Source organism: Tympanuchus pallidicinctus, unplaced genomic scaffold (genome assembly GCF_026119805.1).
Source record: "Tympanuchus pallidicinctus isolate F22 unplaced genomic scaffold, pur_lepc_1.0 scaffold8, whole genome shotgun sequence".
Lineage (NCBI taxonomy): Eukaryota > Metazoa > Chordata > Aves > Galliformes > Phasianidae > Tympanuchus > Tympanuchus pallidicinctus.
Window position 1 is genome coordinate 4,328,901 of NW_026294802.1, and position 16,091 is coordinate 4,344,991.

Genomic DNA, 16,091 nt, shown 5'->3' on the forward strand with positions numbered 1-16,091 from the left:
ATATACTATATATATATATACATATATAGTATTCTGTTTTCAGACTGGTAGAATATTATCTCCCATACAAGCTTCCTTTAATTAGCTAGACTTACCTGAGATAGTATTCAGCAGCTAAGAGATGAGACTAAATTATGGACAGCAAAAGTTTATTAACTTCTCCCAGCTATCCACGTGGCATTGGCATCTAAGCTGTCCACGAATCAGCTTCTGAACAGGATCACCATTTTTTAGCTAAACTAGTCAGTGATAATACACTTTAAAAGAGCCTATTTTAGTAGTGGCTAAGCAACCAGATACACATCTACCCACAGTGAAGTCTGTCTGACTTCAATATGACTAAACATGACTTCAAGAATACATGTGCCCAATGAAAGCCAAAGTGTAGGACCATAAGGGACAGCAAAATTTCCAAGATAGGGTACAAAACTGAAGCAGGCCTTGACTTTTCAAAGCAATTTCCCCAGTGTATTGTTTTAGCTGGTCCTGTATTAAAAAAATGTATATATTTCTTCAAATTTTGACAGCACAAGAACTTCCGTTGTGTATCTACCTCTCCCAAATACTGAATGGGGATCTCCATTGCCACTACCACATCCAAAAGAAGATGTGGGCTATCACATGGAGTACTTCTTAAATGAGAAGAAACAGCTGGTATGCTTTAGGTGTATTCTTTAGAAAGATGATACGCTGCTTCTGCCATATTTAAGGTAGAAAAAGGTACAGTAGGAAACTTAAGCCCTGAAATTGCTTTTCTAGCACAGGCATACTCTCAGTCTACCAGGTGGACAAGATTTGCTGACACTGCAGTGAAAGCACAAATACCTTGTGATTAGAAACTGGGCTGAAGCCCACTGTAGCATCCCTCATTATTTCATCTGTTTTCTACAACTGCAATAACCTTACGCCTGCTATGGAGATAATCATTATATAGCTATATACATCACGCAGCAACTAGGCAGCTGCTCTTCAACCCCAATTTCAGTTACAGCTGTGAAACAACAGCGTGAGTGAAAAGTGATCGCGACTTGTTGGTACATAACCATAGTATAGTTTAAAGCTAGTGACTAAGGAAGATAGTATGTGCCCTGTTTTATTTTCTAAATGAGCTTCCTGCAGGAGTCAAGAGGCTAGAAAAAAAGGAGATGGGAAGATGATTCTTGATAGTGTGGTATCTCACTTCCCCCAGCTATTCAAAACAAGAGTAGACATTGCTCATTCTTGCAGATAAGTTCCATAAAATGTTATCTTTTTTCGCCATATTAAAATCAGTCAGGTTTGTCCCAGCTGGGTTAGAAATAATCAAAGGGAAGCTATTTAAAAGTAGTTGTATTGTAAAAGGCAGAGTTGGATATAATACATCTTAATACAAAATTAGTACAGAAGATCTGTGCAAGGTCTTTTTCAAAGAAAATTTCCAGTTACATCCTGAATTGCCTAGGTACTAAAACAGTCATCACTGAACACACTTTAAAAGCTCTTTCTCACATAGGAAAAGGTGAGCCAAGCAATTCAGATCTTGAACTAGATCTTTTAATGGCCATTAATTTATATTCCTGCTTTCTGAAATGTTCCAAATGAAGTTTAAGATCAGTATACACCACTCCCTACACCACAAATATGAAAGTAATAAAAGGCATAAAAATGTTCCTGATGTATCAGACTTCTGATACTTTCTATAGCAGACTCATCAGGTGCCTATCAACAGACACAGCAATCTAGTTTGGCATGTTAGGAATGGCTTGTATATCACTGATGGATGTTATGATGTTCCTAACTGCAGATTTCTTCAAGCCTTCTATTACTGGATGCCAGTAAACAGGCAATGTCCCATTCCGAAAACTTTGATGCCAACTAAAACTTCAGTTTCAGCAGACTCGTAGTTCATTCTCTAAGCCATAGATTTTTGCTTTTAAGTATTTTAATTCTTCTTGAATTTTACGAGTTAGTCTGTTTCCTTGACGAACCTCATGTAGAATTGCAAGATCCTGGTCTGGTCCAACATTCAGAGTCACCTAAGAAGAAAAGAAAAACAAATTAATTGCACAGAGTGCAATTGAGAGTATACTATGAGTATATAAGAAAGATAATTCCAAAGGAGACCTTTTGTAGCTAGCAAACAAGATGCTTCAGCTAATGTCAGTAGGCTAATGCATGTCACCAACAGAAAGTTATTTCAGAGCCAAAGTAGCAAAGCCTTTCATTCATTAGGATGCTACAGTAGTGATAAGGAAGAAATCTCAACAGAATATTATCAAGTTTACTGTAACCCATTGGGTTACTTTTTACTGCCTGCATTATTTGGAGAATAAAATGAGGCGAGTTAAAACATTTACTTACTGATGTTTACACAGCAGTGTGTTTTTCCCCTCTTACGAAGACATTTTGTCACCTTATGCTATTAGAACTAGAAATGATCTAACTGCTGTGGCCAGCTTGCTGCCTTCTGAACTGCATACAACTCAAGGGCAGCTCAAGAACAACTCCTAAGCTCAGGCCATGGCATATAGCTGACATTGAGCTGAACTGAGGCTGTTGGATAATCATAGTTCCTGATGGCAAACTAGAAAGGGTTGACATTTCCTGTCACCCTGGAACTGAATAGCATGCCAGCCCAGTCACATTCAACATCGCAACAGCACAGACTTGAAAACTGATCGTAAAGCTCTCTTTCCTCTTGACATTTTAGGGTGTCTCATTGCCACCACGTAGTTCTTTGTCAAAGATTTTAATACACAAGTTAGGTCATTCAGTCATCTATAGCCACTTTGACCTCAAGTGATAAGAAGGATTTAAAGATCAGGGAAGATTTCTAACAAGTATTTTATTCCGCTGCCCTCTTGTGGTTGGAAGTGTGAAGAGATTATGAACACAACTAAGCATACCCACAGTAACAAAATACACAGGTCTGTAGTAAAGATATCATAGGCAATTCCTGTCTCCCACACGCACATATGTGGGAAGTTTAGCTCTTAAAAAGAAAAAAAGCAAACCCACAGTTAAAAAAAAAAATAAATCCAAGCCTCAATTCTCTGAATCATATCTTAGATATCGTAACTCAAACTCCAGACAACATCAAGTCTGTGGCTTCCTTTCTAAGCTGTACAGATGTTTGTCTGCACATCTAGAAAATGCATCTTATTTCAAAGTTACACAACCTCAACTTCCAGTCATTGCTTCTGCTGTGATTTCTGCACTATTGCACATGATATATTTACAAAATAAACAATATTCACAATACTTACATCAATATTCCATCAATATTCTATTTGGAACAAAACCAAACCCTACTGCATCCAGAAAAAAAAAAAAAACCAACAAAACAGCATATTCTTTGCAGAACATTCTTCTGCATCAGTCCACTTTACTGCCTTCCAATTTTGAGTCTGCTGAATGAGCCAAAGGTGTAATAAGGCATAATAAGGCATTACAAGATTGTGGAAGGAGAAGGCTCCAGGGAGACTTCATTACGGCCTTCCAGTGCTTGAAGGGAATGTTTACATAGGAGGGGGAATGACAGTTTATGAGGGTGAATGGTGATTGGACAAGGGGAGATTTAAACTGACACAGAAGAGGTTTAGGTTAGATATTAGGAGGCAGTTTTTCCACACAGAGGGTGGTGACACACTGGAACAGGTTGCCCAAGGAGGCTGTGGATGCCCCATCCCTAGAGGCATTCAAGGCCAGGCTGGATGTGGCTCTGGGCAGCCTGGTCTGGTGGTTGGTGACCCTGCACACAGCAGGGGGTTGAAACTAGGTGATCATTGTGGTCCTTTTCAACCCAGGCCATTCAATGATTCTATGAGAACCTTCATAGCTAATACATAAACAGGACTGTTCCTGGACAAACCTGATGCTCAACTGATTAATGATGACAAATCTTTTTTGCTTAATAATATACAGAACAGGACAAGCTTTATCAAATATTAATATTTGAACAACCACTCAGAAAATGAATTTATTTTAACTCTAGGGAAATCTTAATTCAAATCCTGAGACTACACCTTGATTGGTTAAGCCCATAGCAATTAGCAACGAGCTATTACCTTAAAAAGCTGCTTCTCTACATCTTTCAGTTTCTGCCGGAGCTGTTTAATGTCATTCTTAAAGCCTTCCACTTCCATATTACGACGTCTTTCCAAGGCCTCGTATCGCTGAGTCACCAGCTTCAAACGCTTCCCCATCTTTTCTGAGCGTTCCTATCGAGATGAAAACTTGATGGAGTAACACACCAGAGACGGTAAGATCATGGCGCTGCTAGTCGATGGCTACAGACTAATTACCTTAAAGAGTTCTCTGCCAACATCTCTCTCTTCACAAATCCTAGCCAGCTCACTCTCCAGGGTGATACACTGTTCTCTGTACATGTTTGATAGCCGCTGCTCCTGCGTTAGTTCTTCTTGCAGCGTCTAAGACACAGAAGGAACAGAATCAACTCCAAAGCCAGCGCTCACAATGTTTCCCCTGCTCTAGAAAAACAAGTGCTTCATGTAGATAGACTGACAAGCAAATAACTGAAAGCAAAGCTATGGAAGTAACAAGGTTAGGACTCCTTCCACAGTATTATAATGCCACTTCCATTACCAACACCTTTTAATGAGGTGATCAGTTTTGCACGACAGTTCAAAGAACTCTCTCCTCTTTCCCTTAAACATAATATTCTATCATAGTCTGCAATTCTCCTTTTCACAGCTACTTGCTCAGTACTGCATTTCAGAAGAATCTGCATTCAGCATAGATGAAAACAATTCCTTACTGTCTGTTTATTTTCTACATTCTTACTGCCTCTTTGCCCACTTTGCCCACAGATCTCTCAACTGTGCACTGGAAGTGTATTAGAAGTGGAAGGAAAATCCAGACTACTATAAAAGAGCTAAGGTACACCAATTGAAAGGACTACTCATTTCTGACAACACTGTTCACTTCTGTCTCCACTCACCACTGAAAAGAGTCCAGCCACTCCATTCTGCCCCCATCTTAGATATTTGTAGACCTGGATCAGGTCTCCTCTCAGTCTCCTTTTCTCAAGGCTGAACAGACCCAGTTCACTCAGCCTTTCCTCATAGGAGAGATGCTCCAGGCCCTTCACCATCTTTGTGGCCCTCCGCTGGACTCTTTCCAAGAGGTCCCTGTCTTTTTTGTACTGGGGAGCCCAGAACTGGACACAGTACTCCAGATTCAGTATTTTTAAACACATTAGTGTCAGCAACAATGCAACTTAAAGCAAGCCAGTACAGCTTTGAAACAACTACTTACTGCCGAACTTGGCAAGAACCAGTCTTGCAATTTTGGAAAGACTGCTGGAGAGCCTCCCTGGGCCAAAAAATACAATTACCTTTACTTCTCTACTGTGGGGCTTCCCAGCTTCACGATCTGCTTGAAGCACCTTCTTGGTATCTCTCTGCTTCTTCTCTCCTGCCTCCCTGCTGGTAAGCTGATCTGAGTCTTTGTCAATCCTCCTCAACAGATTTTCCTTCTCTACCATCCACGCTTTCTCACTGTCTCGAACATCAGACTTCAGCTGCAGAAAGTCACGAGTACTCTCATACAAGAGATTTTGAGTCTTGTTGAGTCTATAAAAAGAGATCCAAGAGGATTTAGTTCATTTCCTCCCTAGTTCCTACCCTAATTGCCCCAGTCTTTGTTGCAAGTCAGAAGAAAGCAGACAACAAAAATACAAGCATTTTTCCCAGCATACTTAGCTCTTCTCATCTCATGAAAGATATACTATACAAAACAGTTTTTCTGGTATGTTGACTACTCCAACTACTTCCACATACTGACAAGGCCAATAGCTGCACAAAATGCTTTTCTGCTTGCTTCAGCAAGCAACATACTGAAAGCCAACAGTTTTGTTGTTTCCCCTCTTCTCATCTCATGCCTATATTACATCATGGCCATTCTCTCACACTCACTTATCTGTTAAAGTTTTAATCTTCTCCTGGTCTCTCTGATGCTGGACCTGGGCTTCTTCCATGTGAATCCGCCTATCCTCTAGTAATGCCTGAAGCTGTTCCTTGGATAATCGTGTCTGTTCTTCTATCTGAGCTTGCAGGGCCTCCACCTAAATAACCAGGCAAAGATATTACTGAGGAAGATTTCACAACAGGTGGAGCTCCTGACTTTGCAAGTGTCTTTAAAATTCCAGAATTCAAATCAGAGACTCTACCTGATAATAACCTTTAGAGTTTTAATTTTTCATTTTTAGTTTTTGTTTCAATGCTAGCTATTTTGAATAACTAAAACATTTTAAGAAAAAAAAATCATACAAATAAGCAAGACGGGGAAATGATAAACAGCAGCAATAGATAAAAGACACCAGAAAGATTTAAACTGCACACAGGATGTGACAAATCCTTTGGAATATGCAAACAGACTTCTGCCTCTACGCTATCAGCTTCCAATGAAATGGTAATCATTAACCCAAATTCTAGAAAGGCAACCAGTCCACACATCTTGAAAAAAAAGAAGTCACTCAATGAAATATTAAATGTAAACAAAATGAGTGAAGAATAGAGATGCAAATAGTGCACGTGGTCAGGGAGACAAACTGGAACAAGTAATTGAAAAAAATTTTACGTACTATTTGAAAAAAAACTTCAATTACAAATTCTGTATTTAAAGGCACTACATACAAGTAGGCTCTACTGGAACATCTGCTTATGTAATGGTGCCAGGGTCAGACCCAAGTTCTTAAATCTAAGCTATTCATCACAAAGGAACAGGCAAACTGATAGAAAGGGGGAATCAGTAGTAAGAAGAGGGCACTAATAAAATTGGTGTGTGTATATCTTATGTAGGCAGACAGCATATTTATCCATCAATTTCCTGAATAGGCAGAAAATAAGTCCTTCACTTAGCAAATAGTTCTACCTGAAGTAGAAGTGTTTGGTTGTCCCTCTGATATCTCTCTGGACTTTCATGTGTGTCTCCTTTTCCTGCTTGTTTTGAAGTGCTCCTCTTGGTGCCTATTTGCAGAAATCAAGAAGTAGAAAAGTTGCCTCCAATGTACCTGCAGCACCTTTCCAAACACAAGATACTGTATGTACTAGATGGCTTCCAAGAACAGGAAAAAGCTTGCAACTGCTACAGTTTCAAGGACTTACAGGAGAGATAACTGGATAGAAAACCATTCCAGAGCTTGTAGTGATTGTATTTCTTTGTCCCATACTATTAAACTTAAATATTTAGGCAACATACTGATTTTCTTGACATATACAGAAAGCAAACATATTCTCTTAAATAAATGATGAATAAGCATAAAAAACAGCTGCACGTTTGTCAAATCTTGAACAAGTTTTGAGCTTGTTAGCTCATTTCAGTCTATTTGAAAATGGCAGTCCTTTCCAAATAGAAAAATCTGCAAGTAGACACAGTTCCAAACTACCACCTACATTAAGTGCAAGCAGAGCACCACATCATGGAATGGACATGGGGGGCTATCAGTCGCTACCTGCACAGTTCCTGAACAGACATTCCACAGTCATTCCAGCTTCTTCCTTAGTTGAACAGATCACGAGCATGAGAGCCAGCTCAGTTTATCTTAAAGGATTCTGAAGTGAAGCTTAGAGTAGAATATGCATAAGAATGCACATATGGATACATTTAGGAAATTTAATGGGAGCACAACAAAGTATTCACAGTAAATCATTATTTCTGTACATTGGACAAACCACAGAGAAACAAGTATCAATTGCTGAGCTGCTGTTAGGTCATCTTGGTATGGTACCTGTTCTAGAATTGTCATTTCCTTCATGTGTGTCTCTGGAGCTAGCTGGCCTCTGTAGAACAGTGACCTATAGAAACAAGATTAGATAGCTCAACATCTTGACTTGCCATGACTAAGAATAAATCTTAAAGAGAGAACTGAGATATCTAAGACAACAGCAATACCTCACCTCTACCACAAGAAAAGGAAGACATTCACAAGTGTAATGCCTGTGGTAAAAAGAAGTTGCCTTTGTAACAGCAGAATTTTGCCATTTCAGCCTCTATTTTTTCCAAATCAACTGGAAAGTAATCCTGCTTTTGCTGGCTCACTAGGATGAAAATCAGCATCTTCAGAAGGAAAAAGAACATTTTGGAGGCAGACGAGAATAAAGAAGGTGATAATGACAATTATGTTATTTTCTTCGCTCATACTCCTCTTAGCAGCCCAAAGAAACACGAAGAATCGTTTATCAGCACATTCACTCAAGCTATTAAACAAGCCTGGGATAAAAGCCCATACAGCTATTAATGCAAACCATCTGTTGAACAGAAGGCCACTTAAAAATAGGAGGGCAAAAGGGGACAGGTTATAACCCCAGTGTTTACCTCAACACAGATATTATGAGGGCTGCTCCCACAGTAATGCCCTCTATTTTAATATGCTGGTTCACAACATCAGAAGCAGATGTTGGCGATACAGCAGTCGAGGTTGAACCTTCCCCCAACATTCTGTTACATTTTGTTGCTGTACAGATGGCAGCAGAGGGAAAATGGTGTCTGACACAGAAGTACGTGTGAAGCAAAGGTGTGTCATTCAATTTCTCCACGTGGAGAAAATGGCACACAGTGACATTCATCAGTGTCTGTTGAATGTTAAGGGAGATCAAACAGTCGATGTGAGCATAATGAGGCAGTAGGTGGTGTTACAATACTGGTGACAGCACCATGAAAGACAAGTCATGTCCTAGACAGCTACATGTGGCTGCCACACCATGGAATTAAGTGTTTCAATCAGCTCATCCACACTAACTGGATAACCAGAGAACTGTGCTGGAACTGAATATTGGCTTCAAAGCACTGGAGACGATGCTGGCAAGATCAGAAAATCACTAAGTTTGTGCCAGGAGGGTCCCATGAACGCTCACGTGGGAACAGAAAGAACATGACACACAAGTTTGTCTGGACCTATTGAAACAATATGAGGCTGAAGGTGACAAGACATCATTATTGGTGACAAGACATACAGTCACCACTATGAGCTAGAGTCAAAATGACAATCCATAGAGTGGCAACATGAATTCCCTGTCAAAGAAAAAGTTCAACAGGTAAAGTGATTGCAGTGTCTTCTGGGACAGGATGATCTTTCTGGATTTCCTTAACCATCAACTCTGATGCCTACAAGACAACACTAAGCTGAAGGCTTGAAATTCCAGAGTCAGGCCAGAGAAGACAACCTTTCTCTTAAAACACAATAATGCCAGGTTCCAAACCAGTTTGAAGATCCTGAATCACATGGCCAATCTTGGCTGGACTGTCCTGCTGCACCAACTGTACAGTTGGAATATGGCACCTTCTGACTTTCATCTCTCAGGCAGATGAAGGATGGACTGTGTGGGCAACACCTTCCTAGCAACAATGCTGTCGTAGCAGCTGTGAAACAGTGGGTCATCTTCACTGGTGCAGATTTTTCCAAGTTCAACATGCAGGCTTTTGTTCATCACTGGTGAAAATACAAAGCTAATGGTGGTGACTGTGCTGAAAATAGTGTTTTGTAGCTGAGAATCTGCTCCATCAAAGAGTGTTATTGTACTCTTTGTATCTGCTGTAGTTTCCATGGAAATAAACAGGAGGCATTACTTTCAGAGCAACCTATGTATATAATAGGCCTAATTTTAGAAATATCCATATTTTGGAATTTTAAAGCCACTGCAAGATTTTTCCACTGCTTTAACAATGCAGAGCAATCACAAAGAATGCAGGGATCCAGCCTTTTTCCCCTCACCTTACACAAAGAGAAATCCTAACATTCCATCATCCTCTGTATATCTGAATCATGCCATGTATGGCAAGAAAGTGCGAGTATGTTCCGCTATGCTGCTTTTCATATGCATTGCCACATAATTAGTTTGACATTATTTCTGTAACATGCAATACAACATTGCCTAGAGAGGGAGGTTCTTCCGTAATCCCCTGCCCAGGAAACCACAAGAGCAACCTTAACACTTCTGCACCCTTCATGGAGGTCCCAAATGCTACCTGTGCTGTTCTGAAGATCAAATATCTTGGAGCATCACACGTACCGACTTTCTGCACTTCCTTCTGCCTTTGTGCTCTTCTCTCCAGCTTCTCAATAACCACTTGCCAGATGGATTCAGACTCCTAGCTGACATTTAGGGGGTTAATCTTGAGGTATAATTTGAAGGTAGAAGGGGCTGAATGCTAACAGGACCTAGCTCTGGTGTGTTTGTTCCTACTTATCTGTCAGTAGCTATACTAAAGCCTGATGCTGCTATAAAGCTACAAATTCCTCCCTCTTTTGGGCTTATTTAGCATCTTTTGACTCGGGGGATACATTTGGTCTGTGGTCAGCCTTTGGGGTACACATCTTCTTGTAACAACGCAAAATAGCTCCACAGAAAAATTGAACTTGCCTTATGTGGTGGCTCCTTGTGAAAATATGTAACTTCTCCTACGTCTGTTCCCACTAAAGCCAGGAGATGTTGAATTTTTTTCCTATCCTCCAATTCCCTGTAATGTAAAGAAATGGATCAATACATTGTGACATGCTATATTTCCACCTTACTCATCAAAATCTCCAAGATTTCCAAACTGTCAAGTTCTTGAGAATACTTTAACAAGCTCCCTGAGACACCTCTGATGTTGCACAATAAAAAAAACCACCAATTCTGTCAGCACTGAGGAGTGCTCTTCTTTTCAAATACAAGCCTGATAACTCATGGTAGTAAAGAATTTGCATTCCGCAGTTATGAACTGTATATAAAAACCTTGCAGATACTTCAGTGGATTGTATTACCCACTGTTTTTCTTAAAGTAAACTAGATTGAGGATTGTGTCAGATTTCTGTCATGCTCCAAAGAGATGCCAAAGCATACCAACACAGATATTTTTTTTTTCTTTTTTTTGCTTCAATTCTTAAAGCTTTAACAGAAAACTCCCACTGTGGGAAGTGCCGCTTTGCTGCTTCTCTGAATACTCCAGATCTGGATGAGAACTAGAAGGATCCATGGGATCCATGCAGTTTCTACTGCCAGTGCCCCAGCCCAATATGCAGACAGTGCACCTGATTTTCAGTCGGTCGTTCTCAGAGTAAAGACGGAGCACGTGTTCCCTCTCCTGGAACAGGTAGATTTGCATGTCACTCAAAGCCTTTTGCAATTCTGCAATCTCCTCTTCTCGCTGACGTACTTCCCATTGCAGTTTGTGCTAGGTAAAGACAACGAGGTACTTTCAGTGAGCACTGGGCAACATTAGAAACAACACACCACATAGGCCATACCCTGTGTCTGTAAGTGGTGTGTTGAACTGTCAGTTTGAGTGAATTGTGTTTTCCTCTTACAACAATTGACCAGATGAAGGTAGTACTGAAAAATTAGTAAGTAGGTTTCAATAGGGAGCTTACAACACCAGTGAAAAGTCTTATGTTAGGGTCTCCCATTTCCAATGGTTGCATTTCTGCACCAATAGGCAGAAAACCTTAGCAAAAACTATGTAATAAACTTATTTTCAAGAAGTTACAGAAGGATAAGCATTAAAAGTTTTATATAACTTAGTAGTGAAAAAAGCGTTCAGTTACAAAGTTTCATTAATGATTTTCTGCCTAGTGCAGGAAACTAGCAATCCCTTCAGAAGGCTATTCCCCTTGGACAGATGGAACTATTTTAGAACCCGTCCTCTCTTTTCCTATATATTAAATTAGTTGGGATGTCTGAGGGCTTTCAGGCCATTTCAGACATCACCAGTACTTGGGGAGGCACCATAGTCCCCTCAGAAGTGACCATTCTATTTCCAGAGGGTTAAACAAAACAACAGACAGATGCCTGAATAGGAATGAGAGAAAAAGAAGCCCCTTCTCCTCAGATGAAAAGATTTTCAAGTTTCTGATTTATTTATTTTTTTTAATCAAATAAAGCTCTTCTCCTAACCTGCTCATCGTATGTTTCTTTGTATCTCTCCAGCCTTTTTACCAAATCCTCATGCTCTTCATCAAAGTCGGCAATCTTCTTGCGGTAGTATTCCAGCAGCTCCCGGGAAGGGCGGAGGAAGGCCAGGCGTTCATTGATTGAAGGGAGAGGAGTAGAGTCCCCCTGACTCTGAGGCTGAGAACTAGAGTACCTGGATGAGCTGTGGGGGGTTGCCAGCCTAGGCATAAATATTTTCTGTTACAATCAGAAAGGTCAATGCAGTGAAAGGGCAATACAGAAGTATAGTAGCAAAAGGACTAGTGTGAATGGGATGGTGTTATAAAGGAAAACGTGCTTGTCTCCAAAGATCTAGGCTCACAAGGAAAACTCCACAAGGGAAGGAACTCTAACCAGAGATCCTTCCTCAGTAACAGTCAGCTGTTAAATGAGGTCTAGGAGAGGCGCAGCCAGGCTCCGCCACTTCTGGTCACACAGGTGAATTGCCTCCACCTGTGCTCCCAGGGTCCTTTCTCCAGGTGCTCAACAGTAATCATACCTTTTCTAATAGCATGTACACTTCAGACTACAAAGCATTTTTTAAGCAAAATAGGAGATTTTTGCTTTTAACTTACTAAAATTTAAATACTTCAGCTTATCTACACTCCAAGAATCATCAGAAGAAAAAAGAAAACAGTACTTAAGAGAACCAAAAGCTTCATTCATTAAAGAACAGTTGGCAGACTTCGGGCACAGGAGATGGAGGAAGCTTATGGAAAAGGGAGAAAGACAAATTGTCAAGGAAGGGAAGTCTTGTGGCTCATTTAGGTGAATTTAAAAGAAAGAGAAGGTGGTAAGTAAAGGAGGAGAGATCAAGGAGAACAAAGTTGTCTTTTGTTGTGCAATTACAGGTAGCAACCACTACAAGATAAAAGACCAAGATAAATCTTTCATAGTCTCTATGGAGAGAAAAACATTATCTGAAGCACTTTTGATTTCACTGACTTTTCAGTAAAGATGACAATTTCAGGTTAGTTGATGCCCAAACCATCCTAACTTTGGATGTAGGATGAGAAGTCCACACGTTTGTTTTTTTTTCTGGTGTTAACTGTGAGTAACACCCATAGTTTGTCCAGCCTTGACAATGAAATGGAAAGCTATGATTTCTTGAATTTATTACATAAATTGAATCAAGGATACATATGTGTAATCTCATATTTGGCTTTAAGCAGCATTTACTGCATTCATACATTCAACCTACTGCAATAGGTATCACTTTTGCATACACAGAGCTGCACACACCATTCAATCCTTGGTAAGAGTTAGTTACTTACGTTGAGCTGACAAATACTCTTTAATAACATGATCTGTAGCAGAATTAAAGTTAAGATCTCTTTAGAAGAGATCTATTCACCCTAGTAAGAACTCACTCCAGAAGCCCAAACCAGAGCCAGAGCTCTGCTCACAGGTAACACAGGGACCTGCAGTGCTGCTTAGGTCAGAACTCAGATGCACAACATCCACGAAAGCCTCATACGAATCCAAGTCATTAATTCCCGCCGCTCTAGCACACTAATAACCATTAGCAAAAATATACTTCCTGTAGGAACTTTCCCACGTTTAACAACACGCTTGCAGAAACAACAGCCCCCACATTACCTTCTGGAGCGCGCGGAGCGTCCCACCGAGCCGCCTGTAGCGCTCATGGAGACCGCCGCTTGTTACCCTCCCACACTCAAACAGCGGACAGACCCGCCGCCTCTGCCAATCACGAGCAGCCTTCCACGCGCATCGGGCCTTCTCTACCAATCGGCACTCGCGACACGGACAGCACGCGTCCCGCGCTGGCGCCTCTGGGAGTTGTAGTCTTGGAAGGGAGCACTGCGCGTGCGCGGCGAGCGGTGGGGCCTGCAGGGGCGGCTGGAGCGCGCAGCTCCAGTTGAGTTGTTTGTCTGGGGGGCTGTGGTTTGGGTTCCGGTGAAACAACGACAGCCTGCTGCCAGAACGTACTTCATGAACACTAGTGGCAAAAGCATGCTGTTCTCCTATAAAAATAGTAAACAGAATGACGCATAGGAGTCAGGAATCAGTCACAAGATTCACTGTTTCAATAACACCTGAGTATCCAAATGTACAATTTTGCATCATCTAGGTGCTTTTCAACCTCTGCCTTCCCCCATGTATCTTCCCATACCCAGCAGCACTTCTTATCGTTGATGCAATTCAGCACTTCCTAATATAGGTACCACGTGTGCTAGAAAATAAACCTAGACTAACTTCCAAAGCTACGAAGTTCTTCATAAATTCAGAAGACAGCAAGATGGCAGTGGATAATTCTCTGGAGGAAGGCTAGCACAGGCTGTGCTCCCCACCTCATGTAAAGCAGTTGAACACTCTGTATGAGAGGTGTAAGTCTCCAGAGAAGGAGACTCCAGAACCTCTCTGAGCAGCCTGTTCCAGTGCTCTGTCACTCTCACAGAAAAGAAATTCCTCCTTGCATTATTTTGGCACTTCCTGTGTTCCAGCTTGTGCACCTTGTTCTGTTGCTGCACACCACTGAAAAGAGTTTGGCTCCATCCATTTGATTCCCACACTTCAGATATTTTTATAAACAGTGATGAGATAATCTCTCAGTTTTCTCCAGGCTGGAGACTCCCACGTCTCTCAGCCTTTCCTTGTACAGGGGATATACCAGACCATAGACCATATACCAGACCACTCATAATCTGTGTCCCTCTTTGGGACTCTTGCTAGATGTTCCATATCTTTTTTGGACTGGGGAGCCCAGAATTGAACACAGTACTTCAGATGTGACCCCACCAGGGCAGAGTAGAAGGGAGGATCACCTCCCTCAACCTGATGGCCATGCCCTTTTTAATGCATTCCTTGATTCCACTGTCCTTCTGGGCCACAAGGGCACACTGCTGTTTCATGGTCAATCCATTGTCCACCAGAACACCCAGGTCCTCCTCCACAGAGCTTCTCTGTCAGCAGCTCAGCCCCTAACCTGTACTGGTGCATGCAGTTATTAACTCCCCAGGTGCAAGACTCTTCATCTGCACTTGTAGAACCTTATCAGGTTCCTCTCTACCCAACTTTCCGGCCTGTCCAGGTCTTGTTGAAGTATTCTGTTTTGTCAGCCACTCCTCTCAGCTTTATATCATTAGCACTCTCTTCTTCCAGATCACAGATGAAGATATAAAAAACAAACTTTTCCCAAATCTTCCCACTTTTCCTATCAGTATCTGCTGAAATCCTCTCACCAAAACACAGAAATGAACTTTGAACAGCCTGGAAGGAAAACAATGGGCTGTTCCTACAATGAAATTTTGACACAGATTAGGAGCTTTTTAGCACGCAGGTTTTTTTTTCCACATAGTATTCCTGGCTGAGTCACTGCTTATCTTGGAAATGGAGTATGTTGGCGATTCAGTTGTTGGGAACAGTCTCCATACAAAAATAACCTGCTACTGCTCTTCAGAGAGACACTATGAAAAAAAAAATATGGCAGTGTTATGTAGAAACACAATTTCTAGTGGCTGGTGGGCGAACATCTGCACTCCACATGCTCTTAGTCATAAAAATATCTGTCACCCATGTCCAGAGCCCCTGCAGAAATGTAGTGAAACATTGCCGCAGCACAGTATCCACTGGCAGGCTCATCTGATGTTTCACAAGATCGGTTTGTTCATATAAATTTTGTCAAAATTGACCATTTGCTTCCAAGCCATTTCCTTCCTGTCTGTAAAATGGGAGCACCGCCTCCTCAATCTAGCAGGGAAACGCTGCTAATGGAAGCGCATTCATTTGTCTGACGCAGGCACGGTGAGCCTGGAGGGAGTAGGAGGAAATTACTTTCTCTGGGGCTGAAAAGGTACGGTGACTGAGTATTAAACAACGAGAATAAACAGAAGAAAAAGAAAGAGAATAAACCTCAAAAAGAGCATGTCAAAAACTAACACACGGGTCCCGAACGGAGCATAGCACGGCGCCACCTGAGGGGAAGGGTCCGCCCCTCCCCCCACCCCAGAGGGCCCAACGGCCGCAAGGGGCCAGGCCTGCAAGGGGGCGGGGCTCCCAGCCTTCCTCCTGACGTCCGGCTCAGACAATGGGCGAAACGGCCCTTCAGCACCGGAAGTGAATGGTCTCAGTATCGTCGCACATTCCTCCGCGCCGGAAGTGGAGGCGGTCCCCTTCCCCCCTCGACCCCAGTTCCCCTCCCCCGGCCGCCCCCGGCGCCGC

General features: G+C 41.7%; 1 protein-coding gene across 1 annotated transcript; it reads right to left on the reverse strand.

The window, feature by feature from the left end:
• Positions 1 to 785: 785 nt before the first annotated feature.
• Positions 786 to 13,677, reverse strand: CCDC77 (coiled-coil domain containing 77). Its single transcript, XM_052667576.1, has 11 exons — positions 13,509 to 13,677; positions 11,874 to 12,090; positions 11,012 to 11,154; positions 10,362 to 10,458; positions 7,730 to 7,796; positions 6,874 to 6,968; positions 5,916 to 6,064; positions 5,336 to 5,573; positions 4,284 to 4,409; positions 4,047 to 4,199; positions 786 to 2,015 (listed from the first exon to the last, which is right to left on the reverse strand). The coding sequence occupies exons 1-11, from the start codon at positions 13,553 to 13,555 to the stop codon at positions 1,869 to 1,871; spliced, it is 1,479 nt and encodes a 492-aa protein (XP_052523536.1). The 5' UTR covers positions 13,556 to 13,677; the 3' UTR covers positions 786 to 1,868.
• Positions 13,678 to 16,091: the final 2,414 nt, after the last annotated feature.